This window comes from Penicillium oxalicum, chromosome III (genome assembly GCF_001723175.1).
Source record: "Penicillium oxalicum strain HP7-1 chromosome III, whole genome shotgun sequence".
NCBI lineage: Eukaryota > Fungi > Ascomycota > Eurotiomycetes > Eurotiales > Aspergillaceae > Penicillium > Penicillium oxalicum.
The window spans coordinates 1,453,972-1,478,880 of NC_064652.1; the positions used below are offsets into that span (position 1 = coordinate 1,453,972).

The window sequence follows — 24,909 nt, forward strand, 5'->3', positions numbered from 1 at the left end:
GTCAAATTGAGCTCCGATCAAATGTCGTTCTTGAATTATCCTGCGCCCATTGAAGGCCCAGAGGTGCCTTATAAGAATGAGACACAAGTAATTCCGGTATTTCGGGGCACTCCACTGACTATCAGCGCAACCCTGTAAGATGCGATCGGAAAATGCGATCTCTGTTTTGTATCAGAGGCTTATTTCTTCTGCTCTGAACCAGCATTCACAACATCAACTTTTTCCAAAGTTATTTCTGGCGTAATGCCGGCTTCGACGTGATCCACAAGATTCCGAATTTGAAGAGATATACCGGCCGCTCTGATCCCACCGTGATTCCACTTGAGAGTAGCTCTCACGGACACGGTCAAGAAACGGTTTGTCGGAAGAGAACCAGCAACCGTCAGCACTACACGTGTGCCGATTATCATGCCTGGTATAACTCTGGCGAGACGACACCAGTTGCCGTGATCACGACTTTGCTCAAGTCAGTGCAGCGCGATTGTACACCGGCGAGAGAACATTCGACTGCCTTTCTCGAGTCCCAGATCGATCTCATTCGTGCAGCCGCCGAGGCCTCTTCCGAACGGTATAGACAGGGCAAGCCTCTCGGTGTGCTTGATGGTGTACCCGTCGCGGTGAAGGATGAAGTCCACGTCGCAGGTTACAAGCGCACACTTGGCACCAAGCTCGATTTCAAACATGGGTCCGATGGAACGTCGTGGTGTGTCCAGCAGTGGCAGGATGCTGGTGCGATCATCATTGGTAAAACCACGATGCACGAGCTTGGCTTGGGTAAGTAGCTTGAAGCAGAGACCCCCTCCCCAAGACTCTCGCCTCCTTGTCGGTCTCTCTGCCTTGATGCTCACCCATCATTGAACAACCCTCATTAGATACGAACAACAACAATCCGAATTATGGAACCCCCCGAAATCCGCACAACAAGAACTATTACTGCGGTGGATCTTCTGGCGGATCTGGCTATGCGGTCAGTGCAGGTCTGGTGCCCATTGCCCTCGGCGCAGACGGCGGTGGCTCCATTCGTATTCCGTCCTCCTTCTGTGGTGTCTGGGGCCTGAAGTCCTCGCACGGCCGTGTTTCGGGGGCACCATCTCTCAGTCTTGCGCCCACGGTTGGTGTCCTCGGCCCCATTGCTGGCAGTATTGACGACCTCGCGCTTGCCTATCGCGTCATGGCAACCCCGGCACCCGCGTCACAAGATGCTATCTCGGCACAATTTCCGAAACCAATGCCATTGCCAGCTGACCATCAGAGGGCGAAGAAAATCGGCATTGTCCGGGACTGGGTCAATCGTGCCGAGGCGCCCGTCAAAGCCGTATTCGATGCTGCGCTCGAGCATTATCGTCAACAGGGCTACGAGATTATCGATATCTCAATCCCCTACCTGCCAGAGGGTCAGCGCGCCCACGCCTTGACCATCATGGCAGAGATTGCCGCCGGCATTGATCCCAGCCAGGTGGGGTCCTTGTCTGCGCCCAACAAGGTCCTCGTCTCCATCGGAATGTGGCAGATCACTGCGAATGACTTTCTCGCCGCTCAACGGCTGCGCAACTTGCTCATGCAGCACGTGTCGTATCTTTTCCAAAAGCACCCCGGCCTGATGATCTTCACCCCAACGACCCCCATCCCGGGCTGGCGTATCGAAGGAGGGGAGACGGAGCTTGCCTATGGTCTGTCGGACGGCAAGACCTCCGTACGGAATATGGAATACGTCTGGCTGGCCAACTTTACGGGCTGTCCTGCAATCAGCTGTCCCGCGGGGTATACGGAGGAGAGTAACGTGCCGATTGGTGTCATGGCAATGGGTGATTGGGGCAGCGAGGAGGAACTGATTGCCTTTGCACGAGATGGTGAGGACTTGCTGGACAGAGTTGTTCCTACCTTGGGCGACCACTCGGTCTGGGAAGATGTTCTTCAACAAGCCAAACGGTATCAAGAACCTGGAAGCTCTTGGCATTTATCGTTTTGATGAATAGAATGAACAGATTTGGAGAGTACTGTATGATGCTTCGCTTTCGTGGTTCTCCCTCTCAAGATCAATGAGGTGCTCGTCATTGAGTCCAGCTGCATTCAGCTTGAAACGTCTTCTTGCCTCCATGCAGCTCCACGGAAACGGGAATGTCACTTGGGGAAAAAAAAACAAGAAACAAAAAACAATAAAGAAAAAGGACAAGCTGTAAGACCTCAAAAGAGACAGAAAACATATCTACAACATTTCAATTCAATCTCAATTGACAATCCTCCTATATGTACCAAGCCCCCCTTTTGTTCCAACCGTCTATGATCCCGACTACAGCCTCACCGACTCGACAATCGCCAAGCGGCTCTGACGTCGATGGAAGCTAACCCGAAAAAGGAAATGTACCTTCCCCCGCGGTGTCTCTCTCCAAAAAAAAGGTAAACAATCGGAGGGGGTTGATTAAATCAATTTTTCCAAAATTTTAAAACACACGCCCAGATCCTCCCCCATCCTCCTTTCCCATTTGAAAATTACCAATATTTCATTTCTTTACCGATCCCCCCCCCCCCCCAAAAAAACCATGCCCCAGCTAAGACGACAGCCCAATCTACACGGCTACGGTCACAGGGATGACGGCACCAATCAACCCGGCAGTCTGCGCGCGCAATTCCAAACACCTCCTTCACGAGCGACTCCGTCCAATCCCACGCATCGGCTGCCATCGTCAGGACCGCAGCAGATCACGCCGGAATTTGCTCCGGTCACGGCTCGACACGGAGCAATGCCAACTGATCCTTTCGCTATGTTTCGGCGACCACGTCGCGAGCCGCGTTTGCCGGAACCGAGGCGCGAGGAAGAGGAGGTGTTTGAGGATCATTCGGATTTGATTGTGGATGAGGACGGACATGTTGTGTATGAGGGTGGGGGGGGTTGAAGATTCGTTTGACCGCGGGGATGGGGTCTTTGAATCTGGAGAGATGATTGAAGAAGGGCATCATGATCTAGAAGAAGAGGAAGAAGGTCACTACGAGCATGATGAGCAAGGAGAAGAGGGGGAGGAAGATGAAGGGGAGGAGGAGGAAGAAGAAGAAGAAGAAGAGGAGGAGGAAGAAGAAGAGGAAGAGGAGGAAGACGGTGATCTGGAAATGCACGATCACGGTATGAAAAGATATCAACTACCATTCCTTTTTTACCAAACAGAATATCCAGCATCTGGAACGCAAGGACCCAAAGATTCCCCAAGAGAAAGGAAAAAAAAAGGCCATTTGAGAACACCCACCAACCGATCAAAGCTGACTGCTAACTTGCCCAAAACCCAGATCGATCAGCATCCCCAATCCCACCTCATCTCCGCGAGATTTCTTCTCTCGCGTCATGGACCGTATCCACCTCCAAGCCAGGCTGTGGCGTGGCAGCCCTTCGACACCCTTCCCCCGACCAGTACTGGCAATCCGACGGACCACAGCCTCACACTCTGACGCTCCACTTCTTCAAACTGGTCGCCATCGTCCGCATCCGCGTCTACCTAGACTTTGAGCTCGACGAGAGCTACACCCCGACCAAAATGTCCTTCCTGGCCGGGATGGGAGGCAACGACCTTGTGGAATTCACCGCCTGGGAAGGGGAAACCCCATGCGGCTGGGTCAATATCCCACTGGATGGCGTCGGTGGTCGAAATGGAGGTTGGGTCCGTGACGATATGCTCCGGCGCAACCGGCGTCGGTCAACCAGTGCCGCTGCACGTCGACAAAGAGGTGGCCTTGTTGACGATGAAGAGAATGACTCCGAGGCCGGGGATGACGCTGTGCCAGATGATCTGGAGGATCCGTATGCTGGCAACGTCCTCAAGGCCATGGTGATTCAGATGCGAGTGCTTGAGAATCACCAGAATGGAAAGGACACGCATGTGCGAGGGTTCCAGGTATTTGCGTGTGATGACCAACGACGCCGAGTCGCCGCGGCCGGTGATCGGCCTCGTCGTCAGAGTCTTCGTCATTCACGGTGGGAGGGCATGACGGAGGCGTCGCATGGTCCACTGAGACTGAGCAACGAGGATGTTGATACGAGCAGACTCATCTCCACGTCTGGGCTTGAAGAGCCTGATTGGATGGGTGATCCGGTCATCAGATGAGAAGTGATCCTTTTTTTTACCCCCTTCTCGCTATAAGTGTATGGAAGGGTATGTGGCGTTGGCGGTTCTGGTCTTGTGGTGCATTGTTTGATGGATCTTTTGTGTGTGTGTGTGTGTGTGTGTGTGTGTTTTCCTTTTGTGGGAATATTGTTTTCCTGTGTTTTTTCAGATACCCCATTTAGTCTTTCACAATTTTCAGCTCCGAGGAGCCGCATTACCTATTGCATCCTGAACTTTTCCATCACATCTAAACGACAGGAACGAATGAGACCCTTCACCGAGCAATCCTGAGCTCAATTGGTCTCGTCTGGACAGATTTAGATACCAAATGATCTTCAAGAGAGACCGGCTCGCAAATTCAGGAAAAAGAACCGAAAAGTGGGTATTCATTTTTGGGGTGTTCAACAGTCATTACATGTCATATAAAGAGGGAGAGGAACCGAGACTTTTTTGTGTTTTCCGGGCCATGTTCTCCTCTACTGGAGCAGCTTCTCGAGCTCCGCAACGACGGCATCACCCACCTCGGTCGTTGTTGCCTTGCCACCAATGTCGCCAGTGCGGACACCGGCCTCAATAACGTTCTCGACCGCCTTCTCGATGATGCGGGCCTCGTCGAACATGCCGAAGGAGTATTGCATCATCATTGCGACGGAGAGGATGGCTGCCACGGGGTTGACAATACCCTTGCCGGAGATGTCGGGGGCGGACCCTAAAAAGTGTTAGCATTGTATATACGTGTGTGCGTGTGTCTGTTGGACGCTTGGAATTTACAGGGGAAAAAACATACCGTGAATAGGCTCGTAGATACCGTTGACACGGTTCTTGCCATCGGGGATGCCGCTCAAACTGGCGCTGGGCAGCAGACCGAGCGATCCGGGAATCACACTGGCCTCGTCACTGATAATGTCACCAAAGAGGTTACTCGTCACGACAATGCCGTTCAGCTTCCGGGGGTCCTTGACCATGAGCATTGCCGCCGAGTCGATCAGGTGGTGACCAATCTGGACCTGGGGGAACTCCTTGGCCATGACCTCGGTGACGACCTTACGCCAGAGACGGCTGGTGGCCAGCACGTTGGCCTTGTCCAGACTCCAGACGGGCAGAGGAGGGTTGTGCTGCAGCGCCAAGTGGGCGGCCAGACGAATGATCCGCTCAATCTCCGCGCGTGAGTAGGGCTCGGTGTCCATGGCGTAGCCGGACCCATCGTCCTCCTTGCGGTCGCCAAAGTAGATACCACCCGTCAGCTCACGGATGATGTTGAAATCGACCCCACGGCAGACCTCGGCCTTGAGTGGAGAGCTGTCGACCAGCGAGGGGGCGGCGAAATTGCATGGCCGCAGGTTACCAAAGGTGCCCATCTCTTTGCGCAGACGCAGAATACCCTGTTCGGGACGCACCGCGCCGGTGCCCCATTTCTAGTGTCGGCAAAGCAATAGAAATCAGTCACTATGCACTCTTATGTGTGGGGGTTGCCTTATATTCTATGCTATTGCGGTTCGTGCTTTCGCGTCGAGGTGGGATAGACGTACCGGCCCACCGATAGCACCGAGCAAGACGGCGTCGGCATTCTTGGCAGCTTCCAGAGCTTCGTCGGTGAGAGGGGAGCCGGTGGCATCGATTGAGGCCTGCACTCTAATAGTTAGCCTCTTGGACTGACATCAATGCATAAGGGGAGTGATAGTTGATCACATACTCCACCAAGAAGGTGATCTTGCAGGTTGAATGACACATCACGGTGCTTTTGAATCACTTGGAGAACCTGGACAAGCATGAAAGGTCAGGCTTTAGCTGGGCGTGGCATGGCAAGACGGAGTCCCAGATCGCAGTTACCTTAATAGCCTCGGCGGTCACCTATCACATTGGTTTGTGTTAGCTACCTGTGCTCTGTTCGATTCTCAACCCTCCGCGTGTGCTCTTCAAGCTCTCCGGAGCTCAAAGGATGGTGGGGTGGGCACGGGGCCAGTATCTCGACATACCTCGGGACCACAGTGATCACCACCAAAGACGACAACATTGAAAGCAGGCATTATGAAGAAGAAGGTAGCAAAGGCGAAGAGACAGGTGTAGTATTGTGAATTGAAGGGGACTCAATTGGCGACGCAGGAGTTGGGGAATGGAGCTTTAAAGAAGGTGGGATTGCGGTTGCGAGGATCATCCCCCGCCAACTCCGAAATCGGCCAAACGCGAACCCACTTGACCGCTTTGATGATTTTCCCCCCGACGCTGCCCGCCTGGCCGATTCGTGGCGATCGAGAGCATCCACCTTTGCTACTGAGTATCCGGTCGTGGCAGACCCTCGGGGGCCATCGGTGCTGCAAGTAAGCAGAGATGGGGAAGAGACTCGGTGCTTCGGTGCCTCGGTGCCTCTGTGAGGCAGAACTTGACGAATGGACGATTCCGCTTCCCGCTGGCTCTGCGAGTCGAGCTGCGAAGATGCATCTTGGTGGGATTGAGGGCGCAACATGAACATTGCCCAAGAGAGTAAAAATAGTTTCACAGGTCTAACTACCAGATCATTGATGTGTCTGTGGGTGACCTCTATCTTGAGAACATGGACTAATGGAGCCCTGCATACCCTTTCATCTGGGCGAAAACATCCAGAAAGTGAAGAGCATGGGTGAATGATGACCACCTCGCGATAGCTGAATCAAATGCCACCGCTCTCCCAGATGGATGCCAGCAAAGTTTCGCAGAGCACCATATGGTTGAAGTATGAAAAGCTCCATGGCTCGGGCGATCGATCGATCGGCGATGAAGGAGTGCCACAGAACAAGATAGAAACGACCTGCTGGGCAATTCACGTATGCTGGCGCCCGTCGTGGACAGGTCTTGGACAGAATAGACTAGAAGCAGGAACCATGCGATCCTGGTCACACTGTACAATGTGCATCGCACTAGTGACTCTCCAGTAAAGTTTCCAGAATCGAATCAGATAGGAAACCTGCAGAAGGAGTGGACCCGATCGGGACGGAATGCGCCCAGATTGTTTTTTTTTATCTCCGCATCGCCCGTCGAGATGGTTGCTATCCGTTCTTAGCGTTGATGGCGCCAGCCTGTTCGACTCGGCTTTTTTTCTTTTTCTCTTCTCTGGTTCGAAACTCTTCCCACTCTTCCGGAACTTCCTCCTCAACACATTCCTGTCCATCTCAGAGGTGAATTGCGCCTACAGGCATGATGCCGTGATCCAGAAAAAGCATCCGACACTTCATCGACTCCAAACATCCAACGGCCCACCCGGTTTTTGGCCAATTATGGACCCTTTCATCGCTCGCGAGCTCGAAAAGCTCGACCCCGCTGTTCCTTTCCACGCAACCACCGACCATCTGCATCACACCTGGGCCAAGACCTTCTTCTCTCGACCCGAGCTCTACATCCGCCCACGATCGATCGAGGAGGTTCAGCAGCTGGTGACCCTTGCACGCCGATGCCGCCGCCGCCTGGTCACCGTCGGCAGTGGCCACTCGCCCTCCGATTTGACGTGTACCTCCGCCTGGCTTGTCAATCTTGATGATTTCAATCGCATCCTCCATGTGGACACGGACACGGGCTTGGTGACCGTTCAGGCTGGCATTCGTCTGTATCAGCTTGGCCCACAGCTCGAGGAGCAGGGCCTGACCCTCGACAACCTCGGGAGCATTGACAGCCAGTCCATTGCCGGTGTCATTGCCACCGGAACCCATGGCAGCTCCCTTCGCCACGGTCTGCTCTCTGAATGTATCGAGGGCCTGAGCTTGGTGCTGGCCAACGGTGAACTCGTACGCTGCAGCGCGACGGACAACCCAGACCTCTTCCGCGCTGCGCTCGTGTCCCTGGGTGCGCTTGGGATTGTGGTGGAGGTTACCTTCAAGGCTCGGCGTGCCTTTAATGTTGCGTGGCGCCAGGAGCGATACTCTCTCTCCAAGGTCTTGAGCGAGTGGTCGACCGGCCTGTGGACTTCGCACGAATTCGTCCGGGTGTGGTGGATGCCCTACGAGAAGGGGGCGATTGTCTGGCATGCTGACCCGACCGACAAGCCGCTCCAGGCTCCCAAGAACTTTTACGGCGGATCACTCGGATACCACATCTACCACAACCTCCTGGCGCTGGCTCAATATGTGCCCCGTATTCTGCCCTGGGTGGAATGGTTTGTCTTTGGTATGCAGTACGGGTTCCGTCCCGGTGCGGTCGTGACCGAAGCCGTTCAGCCGTCTCGCCAGGGACTGCTGATGAACTGTCTTTACTCGCAATTCGTGAATGAATGGGCACTACCCCTCGAAAGAGGCCCCGAGGCAATCACCCGTCTTTCGGCCTGGTTGCACGGTGACCTGGAAACCGCTCGCATTCCTTTCTCTCCCAAGGGCTTGTGGGTGCACTGCCCGATTGAAGTCCGCGTCTCAGACTCGACCGTCAGTCCCAAGCCACGCCCTTTCCTGGACCCCACCTGCCGTGATGGACCAACTCTCTACCTGAATGCGACCCTGTACCGGCCATACCTTCGTGACCCTCCGTGCTGGAAACGGTACTATGAAGCCTTTGAATGGCTCATGCGCGACCTGGGAGCTCGGCCACACTGGGCGAAGAACTTCACCACCTTGGATTCCACCGAACTGCAACGTCTCTACAAGGAGGACATGGACCAGTGGTTGAAGGTGCGCGGGGAGGTTGACCCGCAAGGCATGTTCCTCGGTGAATGGCACTGTCGCAACTTGCCCGTGGTCGCGCCCCTGGCCGAGGAGGCAGAGCTTCCCCTGGTGGAACGCGAGCGCGAACGCCGTCCGCTCGGCGCTCGCAATGCAGGCGACGGAGTCGAGTGGATGGGTGATCGTCGTTGGCAACATGCACCTCTCTCGGAGATTGAAAACAGTCAAAAGGACAAGGCGGACGAACTGCCCGCTGATCGCTCCTCATCGCCCAGTCCCCCCACCACCGAAGGCAGCGATGAAAGTTACGAAGTACTCTCTAAAGGAGAGGCCAGCATTCTCGTCCACGGCGCATGATCAGCTCCGACTGACGCTACAGAGTGCAAAAGCAAACATTACAGGTTCCTGCTCGTGCAGGTGACCGTTGTCCATATGATGCCCTCGGCCAAGTGGGGAGATGAACGTGCTTGATAGATGGCAAGTGGAAGATGGACGAGACCAACCGAATGGGAAGGAAAATTGGACAGTTGAACAAATACTTGAACCCTCCCCCACTTTGTAATTACGACAGGCCGGTCGTTTCTAGATCATTTGACGCGATGAGTTGCCGTGCCCATCCTGCTTGGAAAAGGATATTAGTCCCCCTCCTCCACCCAGGTATATTTGTTTGAAGGACCCTATACGGACCGCGGGCTGGTGTTTTTTTTTCTTTTGCCAAATGGGATAAACAGTTCCCTATCTGCCTGTGCCCCACTAGAGAGCCTTGATCGCGATGGATCCCCTAGGTAGCGAGTGGTTTGCTGCTACCTAGCTAGGGCGGAATGAGTCAATTCCTTATCAAGTACCCGTGTCTGGAAGACTACAGAAACACACAACATATTTGATAAACCCTGTCTGTAACAAAGTGATGGTGGAAATTGATTTCAGAATCCTGTTTTGACGAAAAGAGACACTCCCAAGCCCAGAGCCCTGCCCGCCTCCTACAGGCAAGGAAATGCAAACCATCAGTGAGATGCGGACAACAACGGAAGGGGACAAACTCCAACTTTCCAGCCCGTCCTAAGAAAGAAAAATAGAAAAATGCTCCTTTTACCACCCAATTTATGCACAGAGATGATGGAGATATGAGACACAGAGAAGAAAGAGTAACAAAAGAGTCCAACAGGCAAGAAAGATCTCGGTGATCAATCCACTCGCCCGGGTGAACGGATGGCTTCAATCACCACATCGAGCGGGAACACACATGGCGCACCCACTCTGTGGGAGATCCATTTACGGAACGCACTTTGACATCGATCAGGAATTCCACCCAAGGAGACAAAGCTCTTGGGAATAAAAGGTCGGTCTTGAAGGGAGGCCGCAAGAATACCATACTCATGCGCAAAGACAACAGCAGAGGAAAAATCGGCCGCTTTATGAGATGCTTGGTCGCCGACGATCCTGGGACAAAGTCAGTAACTGGGGAATTTGCACACAACGGTCCAAGCATTGAGGAGTGAGCTTACACGTAGATCTCGAAGAACGTATCCAAAACGTAGACGCCTTTCGCAGTGACATCTCGGCAGCAAAATGGCTCGATCTCCTGCACCGAATCGTTTGGCCGAATGACCGGCGATCCTGTCCCGGGACGGCGCATCCAGAACCGAGTAGGCTGGGCAAGCTCATGATCCACGCGCAGAAGCCGCGCGCGAAATTGAGGGTATTTAGGCTTCAGCGCCCAGTAGGTTGAGGACAGCAGCGGATTGCCTTCATGAGAGCCAGCAAAGTCTTCAAAGAACCATTCTGGCTCCTCGCCCTCGTCACACTCTTCGAACTCGCCTGTCAGCCCCAGGTCCATGCTGATCAAACGAGCCGCGCCCGTTTCTTCAGGACCACTCCCACGCCCCTTCCAAAGATACAGCTTCCCGAACGGCGCCGAGATCACGAATGGAAAGCCAGAACAGAGACTCCGCAGCGAGTAGTCGACCTCATCAAACGCCATCTGGCCCAAGTGCTTGCGACCGCAAAGCATGTACAAGGCAGACGAATTCGATCGGGAGCTGGCTCCACGACGCGTGATGATGATCCCACCGAGAGCTTGGATGAATCGCACAGGTTCCTTTCCTTGTCGAATCACAGCCAGTTTACAGCTATTTTCGCGGCTGATCTTACGAGCATAGATCTGACCAGCTTCCAAAGCAGCCTCTGAAACATCATCGCCGCACCAGAGGTAGACTTCGGTACCGGTTTGACCTTGTGTCTCATACCCATGCAGGCACAGGTACATACTTCCCTCGTACAAGACGTATTCCTGGTTGATGGGCAGTTCGTATCTCTTGCCATCCCCTGTGAGTTCCCAGGTAAAGTGCTTGATCGTCCTTAATTTGGCCGTTTCCACTTCTTTCGTTAACATCAATTGGGGGTCAATGTGCATCCGATGTTTGGGATTGGGGAAGGATTTGAAAAAGACGGCCATGATGTCGTGAGCTTCCGCGGCTTGCGCGACCAGAGATGGGGCAGACATCTTTCGAGACAGTTGATGGGAATGCTTGGGCTTATTGAGGGTGGTGCTGGCTTGCTTGGCCGGGACGGGTGGAGAGGGCAAGGCCTTGGAATGCGGTGAAGAGGCCGCTACGCTCACATCTGGAAGTGGCTTCTGAGGGGGCGTTGCTGGCGTGATCACATGTTTGTCGTTGATACTCGAGCGGAGGGGGGATGGCGAGGATGGCGAGGAATACCGGGGAGTCTGCACCCATTGCGGCCTGGCTACGGGGGTGGAGGGCGACGATGAAAGCGCCAGTGATGGCGACGGGCTTGGCTTAGGGGGGAAGGACGTTTGGACAGAGATGGGGCTCGACGCGGGGGTCACGTCCTTGGAATGGTCGGTCTCTGGATCGATGAAGTTTTCTTTGTCGCTATGATCGCTGGGGGACGCGCCCAAATTGGCGTCAGGCATGGAAAGAAGGGAGACGGGAGAAAGGGGTGATGTCGGAGACAAGAGCGTCGTGCTATCTGGTCTAAATTGCGTCGCTTGGTTGGCTGTATTCTGCAAGCTGACTCTGAGTCCGGGGGAGTGCTGATTTGTTATGGGGCTCACTGCTTGAGCGGATTCAGTATCGGAAACCGAGCTTTCCTTATGCAGGTTCCCCAAGGGAGGCTCTGAGGAGACCTCGGACTCGGGAAGGGGCTGCGAGGATTTGACTTCAGAAGTAGAATTGGCACCAACCTCCGTAGTATCCTGCGCGGATGGGATCGAAGCAGAAGCACTTGGGGCGGCGGAGGCCCCTGGCAGTCTTCTCTTGGGTCCTCTGGCACGGGCTTTCGTCATATGTGTGAGCGGCGCCGCGGAGGCGTGGGCGAGGTATCGGGAGAGGCTGAAAAGGTCGTATCCCTGGGACTTGAATCACCCACCGGCGGGGCCCCGCGAGACAGGATGCCTGCAAGTGCCGGATTGATACGACTGGCGAGATTTCCCTTGGCAGACGCGTAGGGATTCACGATAGGCGACGTGGGTATTGATCGCCGAGAGGATGGCAAGCCACGGAGTGAGCTAGCTGATTCACGGCGCGTCTCGAGGTTCGGGGATGCATCTTCTACACCTGTCGCTCTTGCGCCGACCTGGGCTTGCTGGTCTTCGCTGTTCTGGCTGATCGGCTTTGAACTTCTGGGCTCGCCATTGAGACCACCTACGACGGCCAATCTCGGATCTGGCAGAGCGATGTCGACGCTTCTGCGAGCTGGCGGGGGAGGGGATCGTCGTTTCTCTCAGCACAGAGCTTGGTGAGTCGAGAGCTTTCGCTATAGCGTTCGAGTTGTCGTCCTCGCGTTTGGAGCTGGCGGTCGAGGCGATCGATTGGCGCTTCGCTATCGCCTCGGGTACGGGTACGGGCGGTGCGTCCTTCTCTTCCAGCGTGTTGCGCCTAATGGTCCCTCCGCCAGCCTTCATTTCTTCCTTGCGCTTGAGAATGCTGTCCTTGAGCTCATCCACACGTTGTGTCTTGACCGGCCCTCCTGTGTTGTTGAGTGCAGCCTTGCCTCGAAGAATGTTGCCCTTCAGCTCGTCCGGCGCGACATAATTGCGTGTCTCGGCCTTTCTTAGTTTGCCAAACATGTTCTTGAACTCGGGCTCGGCCTGTGGGCCGGTCTCTTTGGTGACTTCGCGCTTGCGCAGATTTGCCCGAAAATCAATCACAGGCGATTGTGGTTTCGGTTTAGACAGAGGAGGCTCCCTCAGGGGCAGCGAGAAATTCGGCTTCGTGGCCAGGGGCGGAGGGGGAGATTTTCTGGTAAAGGTCTGCCCCGGATTCTTTTGAAGCTGCACCTTGAGTTCTTCCGGCTTGTCATTTTGCTCCGATGGCGACAGGGCGAGAGGGGCAGATGTTTCACTTTTCGAGTCGACATCCTGTACTTCCTTTTCGGACGACACCGCTGCTTGCTTCTGTGGAGCAGGCACAGGAGAGGCTGCTGGTGACGGCTCACTCTCAGCAGTGACAGGGGTTGAGACGGCAAGAGGTGCAGGGACGGGAGAGCTAGGTGACGATTCGGGCTCTGTATCTTGTGGAGCTGGGGTGGCCTCAGACACACCGAGAATCGCCGAAGTTCCCGAAACGCTGGGCTTCTGGAAGTGACCTCCGGGCGGCGGTGTTCGCATCAAGCCGATTGGGGTCACTTCTTTGAAATTGTTGAGTCGGCCAATGTCAACACTGGCACGATTTTGCCGGTCACGTACCCACGATGGCTGTTCAGGTGGTGGAGGCTTCTGCGCCCGGGGTGACTCTGGCCGGTTGAGAGCGCTCTCCAGCCAGGTCGCCTTAGTGGGACTCCATCGTCGAGGGTCCATAGTCCGAGAAGTGAACGGGCCCGAGGAGGTATCAACGGTCACACTATCCGCGGTCATGGAACTAGCAGAGCGAGAATGAGCGAAATGGCTAGGCCGATTGGGACTTCTCTCGGCGCGCTTTTCATGTGAGGGGGTGGATGGCGTTTTCGGTCTCTCGGTCGAATCTTGCGGAGGTGGGCGGACATCGCCATGACTTGAGCTTGGCCGTTGTGACGGAGGAGCTGGGGCCAAGTCCTCTGTCAATCGAGTTGTTTTCAAAGGAGACAGGTCGCTGACATTTGTCGAAATACTTGGTCCTGCCACACTACTGCGGTTGGATCGAATCGAGTTACTTCGACTCAACCCTTGCGGAAGCTGGGCACTCCATCGCTTCGATACGCTGTCGGAACGGCGCATCATTGCACTTTGAACAAACCCACCCATTCCCTTGGTGGGTGAAGTCGAGCGTGTCCGCTCTGGAGACATTCGACGCTGGGTCGGGGAGGGCAGGACATGGTCGTGTGTTGTATCGCTCTGCGAGGGGTCGAGTTTGATGGAATTTGTAAGGGCAATTGGAGAGGCGAGTGCACTCGCAGAGGCTACCGACGACACGCTCGAGAACCGTTTGCTGTCGCCGATCAACGAAGCGGTCTGTGGCGCTGAAGGGGGCCTGGTTTCCGCTTCCTCGGGTGTCTCGGCCTCGGCGGTTGAGGGACGACTCAATCCTGGTAGCTGACGTGCAGGGCCCAAATCCGACGGGCTCTGCGAGCGTGACTCGGGCTTTCGCAATGCGGGTGACCCAGCCCCCCGATCTGGAGTTTGACGAAACCAGGATGGGTCTTTGGATGAGAGACTCTGGGCAATCTGGGCCCGGGACAACTCAGGCGTGTCAGAAGCGGTGGATGCATTTCTGAGATGACTTGACCGGCTGGGAGATGTTGCTCCAGGAGAAGTGCTCCCGAGGCCTCGCGAGGATGGGCGCTGCTGCCATGATAGTGTACCCGCCCGGCTGCGTGGCATGGACGGAACTGTTCGTGTGGGGGACGATAATCCATTTTCTTGGGTGGAATTTCGGCGCTGATCCGTCGCGGGCTGATCTCGCGCCTCGCTCAAGGAAAATGGAGTTGTAGTGTCCAGATCTGAGGTCTGTAAGGTGGGCTCCAGTTGCTCGGGCGGTTCGATGGCAGACACTTGGCTGAGTGACGAGGCACTCAATCGGAAAGCGCTCAGCGTTGGTGACTCGGCAATCGATCGTGCTCGCTCTAGACAGCGGATCTCATTAGTCTTGTATCCAGCTCGATAGACTCCGACGCCTTCTTCGGTGCAATGATTGAAGATCATCGCACAGGGTATGACTTCGACTCCGCGGAGGATTCGGCGATGACACCCGAGGCCATCGCCGCGGGGGCTGAGGGAGGAGGGAGGAGGGGGGAAGAGTACCTGCTCGTCGGGCCTGTCTCTCTTTCCGGCCTTGCATAATCTCCTCCTCCAACTTCTTGGTACGTTCTTCATCATGCTTATCGCGATTTTCGCCGAGCTCGCGAATGCGCTGCAAGAAATCATTCACGTCCTCGGCCCCATCGGGGTTGGCGGGGACGGTCATTCTCCTTGTTGTCCCACTGCAGAAAGGCAAAGAAACCAGCACACTCGGCGACGGTCGGAACAGCTGGCGAGGAGGAGGGGGAATCCGAGAGGGGTTGTCAAGATGGAGAGAAGAGGAAGAAAGAGAAGCTGAAAGGAGGGACAAGACTCCAGGGCGTGTACGAGCAATGGCAATGGTGCAAAGCGCAAGCGTGTGCTACAGCCTCCGCCGAGTGGTTCTCCGCCCTGTGGAAATCAAATGAGGGAAAGGACGTGATCATCGCTAGTTCATTGGCTCCTCCGATCGTCGTCGCACATCCCTCCACTCCCTTGGTGCGCCGGACAAAGTCGCTTGTCCATTTGGCATTCGGGATACTCGGGCCATGTGCATTGAGCCCAGTACTTTTGTATGTGACTGTCCTGTCTAGTGTCTATGTATCACAGAGTCTTATACTATATAAGGCGGAGTCGGTTGACCAGGGACCAGATGCAACATGAATGATGTCCTGGTCATTTTCAACAGCCTTTGGTGTTTCCCGCGCGGGTGAACCCTCCCACTTCCACTCCTCGCATGTTCTGTTTGTTTACACCTCTGGTGGGCAAAAGTGGAGTCAACATCAGGTCCAGGTCCCGCCCCGCCCCAGCCTGAAGGGCTCACAATTTGCTTGGAAATAACCATCCACGGGTTCCATGGGATAAAGCCGCTGAGTGACGACTCCCAAGTCTGGTTCCGGTGCCCGATGCAACGGGAAACCGGCTGAGCCCAACGGCGTGCTGAAGCGATCAAGAGACTAATCAAGGCAATGAAGACGCCGGTGGGTTCCGACGTCGTGACTGGAATGAATAGTGCAGAGGCTCTTTGACAGTACAGTCAAGAGAAAAGGAAAGAAAGCGAAAGATGGAGCAGCATGAGAAATGATCTGTCATGGGTTCTGCGGTATGCAGTACTGTACCTCGCAGTGCCAGAGAAAAGGATTCCAGTATGCAGAGTTAACTAGGCACGGATATCCTCGCCCAATGGACGTTCTCAGGCTCAATCTCTCCAACTCAGTGGATTGAAGGTCCAACATGCCAGAAATCTACCATGTCTTTGATGTTGAAGCCTCTAGTCACCGATCACCAAGCTTTTCATCTAGTGATTGGTTGAAGCCGTAGAGCCGAGGCGGCTCCAGTCACTGTTCACTGACACGTGACTGGAGATATCGCCATGCCTTACGGCCCAGCTCGCGGGACCGTTGGATCTGGTCCGATATGGAACACGACTTTTCTTGCCATCGCTGAGTGATACAGACACAATATGGCGTTGGATTGAGAAGGATGACTACAGTGTGGCACCGTTGAGAAGATAGTCTGAAGGCACTTGACACCGATGGGTCAAGCTGCAGGAGCTTTATCACTCTTGTGCTTGAAACACTGCTTCCCTTTCGCTAGTGCTGCACAACTGTCGGTTGACTGCAGTCAACGATCCACTATTATTTTGACATGTTCGCCTGCAAGTGGAGTCTCCATCTGTCCATGGTGGGCAGGTGTCCAAAGGATCCTATCCCCTGCCTGTCTATCCTCTTCACATATTCAGGAAATCCATTCAAATATGCTGCATGAAAATTGGAACGATCAAAGCGGACCCCCTTAATTCCCGTGTACGCTGTCAAATTGGCAATCAACTAAAATACTATACTCAATTGGAACACACAATCAATCATTTGGAAAAGGCTTCAGATCCAGATCACTGTTCACAGTTCAGTTCCAATGGATATCTGAACCAGACATACTATTACTATCTTCAGAGAGACCCCCGCTCCAGCCTAATACAAGAAGAGGCGGTCTTTCGCATCCTGTACCACCCACTCCAACCCTTCTGTCAAGTTTTTGCCCGTCATCGCACTGCATGGAAGAATTGTCCACTTGTGTGTTTTGATGAGATCCAAACCAAGACGCTGCATTGAATATTCCAGATTAGCCTAATTCAAGTGCCACATTCGAGCACACACTGCCTGTCTGAGGCTCCTGTTTGGTCACGCAATCCCTTTCTGGCTTACCTCGCGGACCTCTTCTTCCCCCATACAATGTTCCACGTCGGTTTTGTTCAAGAAGACCAGCAAGGTGGCACCCATTAGACGCTGGGGGCTATTTCAGCTAGTGGTCCCAGGGATTGAGCTGGTTTAGAGTACCAAAACATACCTCTTCTAGCAACAGCCCAGCCAGCTCCTCTCGACAATCGTCGACACGAAGGCGATCGGTAGCATCCACCACCCACACCAAGGTATCGGTTTTCTCAAAATAGTTCTTCCAGTATGAACGGAGAGTTTTCTGCCCACCCACGTCCCCTATATATGCAGGTTAGAGCCGCCATAGTTAAACGGAACCATGTTATGAACAGGGTTGCGGATGAAGACAGGCCTACAAATATTCAATTTGTATCTTTTTTTGCTGGAACGTCAGAATGCAGTCTTCATTTTTTTCATGATCAGAATTTGAGCCACTCACCCCTCAAAGTCGATGGTCTTGATAATGAAGCCCAGCGTAGGGCTGACCTTAGTAACATCTTCGTTCATGATTTTCTTAACAATGGTAGTCTTGCCCGCGTTGTCGAGACCCCTATCCCCTCTCCAACTTAGGACTTGTCAGGTATCTTGAGTCTGCAGGTGACACATACAGCATTAATATTCGCATCTCCTTGTCTTTCAGACGAGCTTTCCTTAATATCGACAACATGATCTCTCCTTGCTGCTCCCTGATGCGAAGTTTTCCGAGGTTGTTGAAGAGGGGCAGATAGAGCGGAGCGGCTCTCGGGGGTGGCGGCGGGCGCTTTTTTGGGCCTGCACTTTATCGATACAACGGATGACTGTCTCGATCATGCAAGCCATGCTTTTTACCGCAAACTGCAGAGGAGCCTGATTCAACATCCAACTTTCACAATGCTTCCATTTCTTTACTTCCATGAGCAGTCAGCTTGTGTGTTCAATGAGGTCAGATGTTGTGCGTTGTCATGACCGAAAAATACCCTGCTACCTATGAGGCGACAAATTTTGGGGGGCTACGAAACGTCACAACGGGCGCTGGATAGATGTCTCAGCACCGTACAATCTATACTGTCGATGGTTCTTAGAAATTCTCTGACTTGATGATGGTCAAAATTTCTGATTTCATGCGGCTTTTTAGGCTGTTTTAGTGGATTTATCTAATCCATAGACCTGAGGTAGTAGCTCTTCAACGGGCTCTATTGACCAGGCCGTGACCTCTCACCTCTGAGAGGACGGTGCAGAATCGATTCATAGCTATTTTCCAGACCAAGCTTTATATCAATGAAAAAAATGGGACTGCCTTTATATACTTATATGAACGCAGATCATAAATTGAGCAAAATCTCCCCCGATATTAGAAATTTGAATTCTCACCAGGGGCTGTGCCATTACTTCAGAACATAAAGCACTCATAAGCCTTTGAACAAATACCATCAAGTGCACAGTGTACTAGGCACCAGTTTCTCGATTGTGGTATTTGTATATGAAGAAGTTAAATACAGATGGGAAACTCTAATTGTTCGAGAAGCTTGCTGAATCATATCTTAAGGCTTGGCATCGCATTTACAGAACAGAAAGCTAAGCATCTTGTTTGTGGCCTGGCATAATGACTCTAGTGTTAATGGTATATAGCAAATTGGCAAGATTCTTGTCTCTCGAGAGTTAAAATCTAAGAAATCGAGCTTGGTACAATTCCTGTCCTTGATTTCTGGAGACCCACGATCTTTTTGTGGTAATTAGGTAATTCGAAAATTTACTTCTGTGAGCATCGACGAATATCTCCTCGACTTTTTAAAAAGAGTCATCTTGAGCACAACTACCCTATATGAAACGATGATCGTACGATGAAACCGGCGGCCCAGCGAAACAACTACTTATCCGCGTCTGCCTTCTTACTATTTCTGGACGAAACCTAAACCGATGCTTGAGCCCCGGTGGGAAAAGCTAGATAAGTCTCACTTGACCGTTCATACCTTTATGTAACTCAGCCTTCCTTCAACCATTCCTTTCGCACACTTGATATAACACGCATAGAAATTACTATCTCTTATCCATGTTAATAAAGCACTGGGCTTACTTCTGTACCCAGTATGTTAGGATAAATATTATCTAGTGCTTTGAGACGGTCTCTGCTCATCAATGACATAGATTCTAAGTGGAAATGTGGTGCTGCTCCAGTAGAAGAATTTCACTGCTCTTCAGATTCAGAATCCGCCAAGTCGGACAGCAGTGTACATGTGTCGGCGGCCATCGGAACTGGCCAAGATTACCAGCGGGTTGAGGCTGGCAGTTTAAAAACCAACTTTTACCATAGTCGCACGCCTACCGCGGTCATCTATGACGCTGGATACTATGGAATCAAGCTGGCTGATCGTAAGATTCTCGCCCAGGAAGTTCCGAGCGTGGACCCAAACAGACTGAACGAGCATGTGTCCGTTAAGGAAATTGGAGCTCGAACCTAGGCTACGAGTGAATAGTACTTCTTGGTGCAAGACTGCATGGACGGCAGTGAGGTCAACGGGCATGAAGTCACTTTCACTTTTTAGCGCGAAATGCACATAGTAGATAAGTTAGCACCCGGTGTTCTCCTCAAATGAAATCTTACAATGCCTGATATGATCAATCTTGATGCTCAGCGGAGACTCTGGAGCCGTGGACGGTTTACACTCCTAACCACTGGCTAGCCTAGGACAGCCAAATGGTGCAGCCAAGGCATTTGTCGTGCTTCATCCCTTATCTAGCGCGGATGGAAGGAAGGCACGCATCCATCTGACAGCGGCTAATGTTATCTTTACTTCACTTACGTGGTTAAATAGCCACAAGACCGGACGAAAAATGAACATGATTGATCTAGTAATAATCCTGTCCTACTCCGATGCTTCAACCTTACTTTTTCCGCCTATCTACTACTGACCTACGTAGATAGCGGCAGATCTGGATTAAGGCCGTTGTTGTCGGCGGTGACAGTCAAAAGTGGGGCATAACTTATGTCAGCCACATCCTGATCCATTCATCAGTCTCACCGCCCAGGAACTTTTTTTTTCTGCTGTTGATTCTTGCATTGCAGATTGCACGGCAGAGAGCATTTGCTGGATTGACACGCTTTTCTTAATTCGAGGGCGGAGGTCAAGTGAGGTCATCCAGACAATTGCTGAATCTTCTTTTACTTCTGGACGCCAAAGATGGCTCCGAAAAATTTGAAACGAAGTGCGCCCAAGGACGATGACTTTGTCCTCACACTGTCCGACGACGAAAATGTTCCTCGATTCGACGATGAAGACGACGAGGTCACCGAAGAGCTCCCCAGCACCGATTCGAAAAAGCGCAAGCGTGAGGCAGGCTCTGCTGAGAACAAGAACAAGAAGCAGAAGAATGTAAAGGGGAAAAAGAGCAAAGTTCAAGCCAAGGTCGAGGAGTCTGAAGAAGAGCAAGATGACGAAGAGGAAGATGTACCGGGTGCCGAAGACGATGCGCTCAATTCAGATTTCGAGTTCGATGTCGGTGGCGTCGCCAACCAGGGTGTCACCGAGGGCTTCGACGGCTGGGGCTTGGACGACTCTAAGCAGAACAGCGGTGGGGACAAGAAGGCTGTGGACATCGACGACATCATCTCTCGGCGGAGGGAAAAGCAAGAGGCTGCGAACATGAAGAAGCAGAAGAAGCAGGCCAAGAAAGAGACCGACAACGCCAGTAGCTCAGACGAGGAGGATCCTGATGCCGATGGCGGTATGGAGGTTGACTTTGACGACGACGAGCTAGTTGCGGAGGACGGATTCGGCATGGGCGCCGATGGGGAGGATGAGAGCGAGGCCGAAGGCCCCGAGCCTGGGTCAGGACCCGAGGACAGTGACGAAGAAGATGAGCAAAGTGAAGACGACGATGATGATGCCGCGTCTGACAACGATTCCGTCGCCACTCCTGTTCACCATCCCGACGACGTTGCTTCTGACCGCGAATCTGACGTCGAGAGCGAGGTAGACGAAGAGGAGGCCGAGAAGCGTAAGGCATTCTTTGCCCCCGAGGAGAAAGTGGACGACAAGGCCGCTATGGCGAACAGCTCGTTCCAGGACTTCAATCTCTCTCGTCCAATTTTGCGCGGCTTGGCTGCCGTTGGCTTCACAGATCCCACGCCAATTCAGCGCAAAGCCATTCCTGTGGCTCTGCTGGGTAAAGACATTGTCGGAAGTGCCGTGACTGGTTCCGGTAAGACCGGCGCTTTCATCGTGCCCATTCTCGAACGTCTCCTCTTCCGTCCTCGCAAAACCCCAACCAGTCGTGTCGCCATTCTCATGCCTACTCGTGAATTGGCGGTCCAGTGTTACAATGTTGCAGTCAAGCTTGCCACCTACACCGATGTGACGTTCTGTCAGCTTGTTGGTGGTTTCAGTCTTCGCGAACAAGAGAACGTGTTGAAGAAGCGCCCCGATGTGATCATTGCTACTCCTGGTCGTTTCATTGACCACATGCGCAACTCGCCAAGCTTCACTGTGGACACATTGGAAATTCTGGTTCTCGATGAAGCCGATCGAATGCTCGAGGATGGTTTCGCCGATGAGTTGAACGAGATTTTGACGACGATTCCCAAGTCTCGTCAGACCATGCTCTTCTCCGCTACAATGACCGACACCGTCGACAAGTTGATTCGCGTCGGTCTTAACCGGCCCGTTCGATTGATGGTCGACGCAAAGAAGAAGACCGCCGTCACCCTGACACAAGAATTTGTCCGCCTACGACCGGGCCGCGAGGACAAACGCTTGGGCTATCTTCTATACCTGTGCAAGGAAATCTACACGCAGCGAGTGATTATCTTCTTCCGCCAGAAGAAGGAAGCGCACCGCGTTCGAGTGATCTTCGGTCTGTTAGGGTTGAGGGCTGCAGAGCTCCATGGTGGCCTGAGTCAGGAGCAAGTAAGTCACGCTGCGCGACCACAAATAACTACGATTTTAGATGGGACTAATATTATTCCTTCTAGCGTATCAAATCCGTTGAGAGCTTCCGTGATGGCAAGGTGTCTTTCTTGCTCGCTACCGACGTCGCCTCGCGTGGTCTGGATATCAAGGGCGTTGAGACCGTTATCAACTACGAGGCGCCACAGAGTCATGAGATCTATCTGCATCGTGTTGGCCGTACCGCCCGTGCCGGCCGCTCCGGAAGCGCCTGCACAATAGCTGCCGAGCCCGACCGCAAGGTTGTCAAAATGGCCGTGAAGTCTGGAAAGGCTCAGGGTGCCAAGATTGTCAGCCGAGTGGTTGAGATGGCCGTCGCTGATGAATGGGCCCAGAAGGCAGAGGATCTTGCCGATGAGGTGCAAGAAGTTCTGGAAGAGGAGAAGACCGAGAAGCAGTTGGCGCAGGCTGAGATGCAGTTCAACAAGAGCGAGAACCTGATGAAGCACGGCCAAGAAATTATGTCTCGTCCCAAGCGAACGTGGTTCGAGACGGAGACACAGAAACGGGCGGCCCGCAAGCTGGGTCGGACGGAGCTGAATGGCCCGGACAACAACTCCAAGAAGGACAAGGTCAAGTTGAGCAACAAGGACCGGAAACGGCTCGATGACGCCAAGCTAAGGCACGAGGGCAAGATTGGGTGGAAGAAGGGAAAGTCGGAGCGTGATGCCCCCAAAACAAAAGCCAAGGACAAGAAGAGAAGGGAAAAAATAGGAATCTTGATTGGGGGCCAAAAGGACCCGCTGCCGGGGGTCCAGTGGCGGCTAGTGTGACACTGTGCAGCAATGCATTCATCCTGCCAAAACCTTGTATAGATGGCAGGATGACGGATGAATCCTCGCGCAAGAAGTAGGAGAGGAGGGGGCGAAAACTTAGTGAGAGAAAATAAATAACGGCACATGTATTCTGATGCGACTTTTGATATCATCGTCTTTTCATCATCCTTTTCTTTTCCCTTCATTTATCCAATCTAAGGATAGGAGTGCTGATGTCTCTGGGCTGGTCACAATTATCGGGTGCTGGATTCCACAGCGGCTGCTACGAATCCTGTGCGTCTACTCTAGGTACCTATTCCTCCAACCAGTAAGCAGTATCAGTAGCGACACAGGAAACAAGTACGTCTGGCTAGCAACCTAGGTCCTTTCATGATAAGGATTTAGACACAATTATCCATCAAGCATTTGAGTGTGATCGACCATGTCAGGTACACAAGAAGAGAGAGAGAGAGAGTACAAGGCGCGGCATAGTAGTAGTACATGTTCATAGCTGCTTGTGAAGACTCTTCGATGACATCTTCATGCCGATCACCGGCCATTCGAGTCGTCGAGATCCACACCACTACACGCTAAGTCTCCGGGCCATGGTTGGAGTCTCATCTAGGAATCCAGACCGGAGACGTTTTTTCGAGACGCTTGGACACACTAACTCGTACCCGTCAGATGGGTCGCTCGTGATGCCGGACGAGGCGCTCCTCGGACTACCGTTGATGACGGCTTGTATTTCTGTACCACGGCGACATGATTAGAAAGCACGCCGACAGCAACCGTAAGTATGCGTGAAGATCGTCGACTCCAACTTGGATCCTTTGATTCGCGTGGTTTTACACAAGGCCCGGACTAGCCCCTACCAACCCTTCTTTCAGGGTTCCAGGGCTGACCAAATGCCTACATGACTCAGGGGTCCAGCGGTCACCAAGCTTGGAACTTAGAAAGTCCCAACGTCTGGGTCACCGGTCAAGGTCAATTGCTTTTCGTGGGAGCACACCGATGACCTGAAAACCAATCCCGGATGAGCTCGGCCGATTGAGCAGTCCATGTATCAAAGCAGGAACTCAACTCGTGCTCGTGGTCGCGGATCAGGTGACTACACTCTGCATCCTGAAGCAATCCGCGCCCGAGAGGAACATGACTAAAATGGGATGTCGCACGATGAGTCTGCATCTCTCAGAGCCCCACCAGCTTGGTCCCTTTCCGGGTCCTGTTCCAGAGAGCGATGGAATTGTAAGGTCTTAGTCATTCTCGATGAAGGATAATCTCTTCTCATGATCCTCCATCGAGCAGGACTCAGGAACGGCTAGTTTTACTCTATTCAGCTTGCCGCTTTGCCCCAACTCGACATGAGGATCCTCTTCCTTCTCGTGATCCACCTCGACCTCCTCAACTGCCAGGAGCGGGTCTGCCATTCGTTCAGTGGATGCGCCCGATGGTCGCCAAGGCGAGACGGCTTCTAGCCACGGATACCCACACGACCCACGCGGCCCACGACTTGCATCGAGACCCAAGCGGTCAATTGGGCCATGTCGCCGCTGTCGCAAAGACATGCCCTCCCGTGTTCCCAACATTCCGGGACTTTGGGCTTCATTGGTTCACCCGTGCGCAAGAGACCCAGAACGAACTACAGAAAGGACATTTCATTCGAGAAGGGGAGGGGGGGGGACGAAACGAGTCCAAGAGGGTCATCCATCTTCACAGTCTGAGAGTCAGAGCACCAAACGATCGCCCATTGTTCTTGTTCCTGGTCGTCATGATGATGATGAAGCTGATCGCGACCTGTCAATCATGGTCGTGGCACGTGAGAACTCTGAACGAGGATGACGGTGGAGGCTTCTTGGTTGCAAGTGCCGGCGTGTCTACCAAATGGAGCTCATTTCGGGGGATTTTCATCTGAACCACAGAAACGGCGCCAGATCTGATCACGCGAATTGGATAATGGGGAAAACCAAGGGAGAAAAAAGCACAAAAAAGGTTTGGAGCGCTGGGGGCTAGATCGATTTTGGGCCAGCCCAAGCCGGCATCAAGGCGATCCGACACTTGCTAACCTCTGATGTCCACCCAATGACTGCCGGAGGCA

General features: G+C 53.2%; 9 protein-coding genes across 9 annotated transcripts; 5 read left to right on the forward strand and 4 right to left on the reverse strand.

Annotated features, from left to right (window-relative positions):
- Positions 1-21: 21 nt before the first annotated feature.
- Positions 22-1,969, forward strand: POX_c03982 (uncharacterized protein; the record flags this gene model as incomplete). The annotated part of the gene is made up of 3 exons (XM_050112867.1): positions 22-134; positions 203-774; positions 873-1,969. 3 exons carry the CDS (start codon positions 22-24, stop codon positions 1,967-1,969), a joined length of 1,782 nt encoding a protein of 593 aa, XP_049970423.1.
- A 571-nt stretch (positions 1,970-2,540) lies between these two features.
- On the forward strand, positions 2,541-4,091 carry POX_c03983 (uncharacterized protein; the record flags this gene model as incomplete). The annotated part of the gene is made up of 3 exons (XM_050112868.1): positions 2,541-2,880; positions 2,951-3,118; positions 3,280-4,091. 3 exons carry the CDS (start codon positions 2,541-2,543, stop codon positions 4,089-4,091), a joined length of 1,320 nt encoding a protein of 439 aa, XP_049970424.1.
- Positions 4,092-4,567: 476 nt separating this feature from the next.
- Positions 4,568-6,118, reverse strand: POX_c03984 (3-isopropylmalate dehydrogenase A; the record flags this gene model as incomplete). Its single annotated transcript, XM_050112869.1, has 6 exons — positions 4,568-4,800; positions 4,879-5,506; positions 5,621-5,716; positions 5,785-5,850; positions 5,922-5,942; positions 6,068-6,118. The coding sequence occupies 6 exons, from the start codon at positions 6,116-6,118 to the stop codon at positions 4,568-4,570; spliced, it is 1,095 nt and encodes a 364-aa protein (XP_049970425.1).
- A 1,224-nt stretch (positions 6,119-7,342) lies between these two features.
- On the forward strand, positions 7,343-9,067 carry POX_c03985 (putative D-arabinono-1,4-lactone oxidase; the record flags this gene model as incomplete). The annotated part of the gene is made up of 1 exon (XM_050112870.1): positions 7,343-9,067. The coding sequence occupies one exon, from the start codon at positions 7,343-7,345 to the stop codon at positions 9,065-9,067; it is 1,725 nt and encodes a 574-aa protein (XP_049970426.1).
- Positions 9,068-9,894: 827 nt separating this feature from the next.
- Positions 9,895-15,111, reverse strand: POX_c03986 (uncharacterized protein; the record flags this gene model as incomplete). The annotated part of the gene is made up of 5 exons (XM_050112871.1): positions 9,895-10,150; positions 10,216-12,063; positions 12,120-12,321; positions 12,380-14,770; positions 14,949-15,111. The coding sequence occupies 5 exons, from the start codon at positions 15,109-15,111 to the stop codon at positions 9,895-9,897; spliced, it is 4,860 nt and encodes a 1,619-aa protein (XP_049970427.1).
- Positions 15,112-16,894: 1,783 nt separating this feature from the next.
- Positions 16,895-17,644, reverse strand: POX_c03987 (ADP-ribosylation factor-like protein 2; the record flags this gene model as incomplete). The annotated part of the gene is made up of 5 exons (XM_050112872.1): positions 16,895-17,026; positions 17,129-17,209; positions 17,271-17,416; positions 17,494-17,510; positions 17,577-17,644. 5 exons carry the CDS (start codon positions 17,642-17,644, stop codon positions 16,895-16,897), a joined length of 444 nt encoding a protein of 147 aa, XP_049970428.1.
- Positions 17,645-20,295: 2,651 nt separating this feature from the next.
- On the forward strand, positions 20,296-22,832 carry POX_c03988 (ATP-dependent RNA helicase drs1; the record flags this gene model as incomplete). The annotated part of the gene is made up of 2 exons (XM_050112873.1): positions 20,296-22,020; positions 22,086-22,832. The coding sequence occupies 2 exons, from the start codon at positions 20,296-20,298 to the stop codon at positions 22,830-22,832; spliced, it is 2,472 nt and encodes an 823-aa protein (XP_049970429.1).
- Positions 22,833-24,067: 1,235 nt separating this feature from the next.
- Positions 24,068-24,400, reverse strand: POX_c03989 (uncharacterized protein; the record flags this gene model as incomplete). Its single annotated transcript, XM_050112874.1, has 1 exon — positions 24,068-24,400. One exon carries the CDS (start codon positions 24,398-24,400, stop codon positions 24,068-24,070), a length of 333 nt encoding a protein of 110 aa, XP_049970430.1.
- Positions 24,262-24,726, forward strand: POX_c03990 (uncharacterized protein; the record flags this gene model as incomplete). Its single annotated transcript, XM_050112875.1, has 1 exon — positions 24,262-24,726. The coding sequence occupies one exon, from the start codon at positions 24,262-24,264 to the stop codon at positions 24,724-24,726; it is 465 nt and encodes a 154-aa protein (XP_049970431.1).
- Positions 24,727-24,909: the final 183 nt, after the last annotated feature.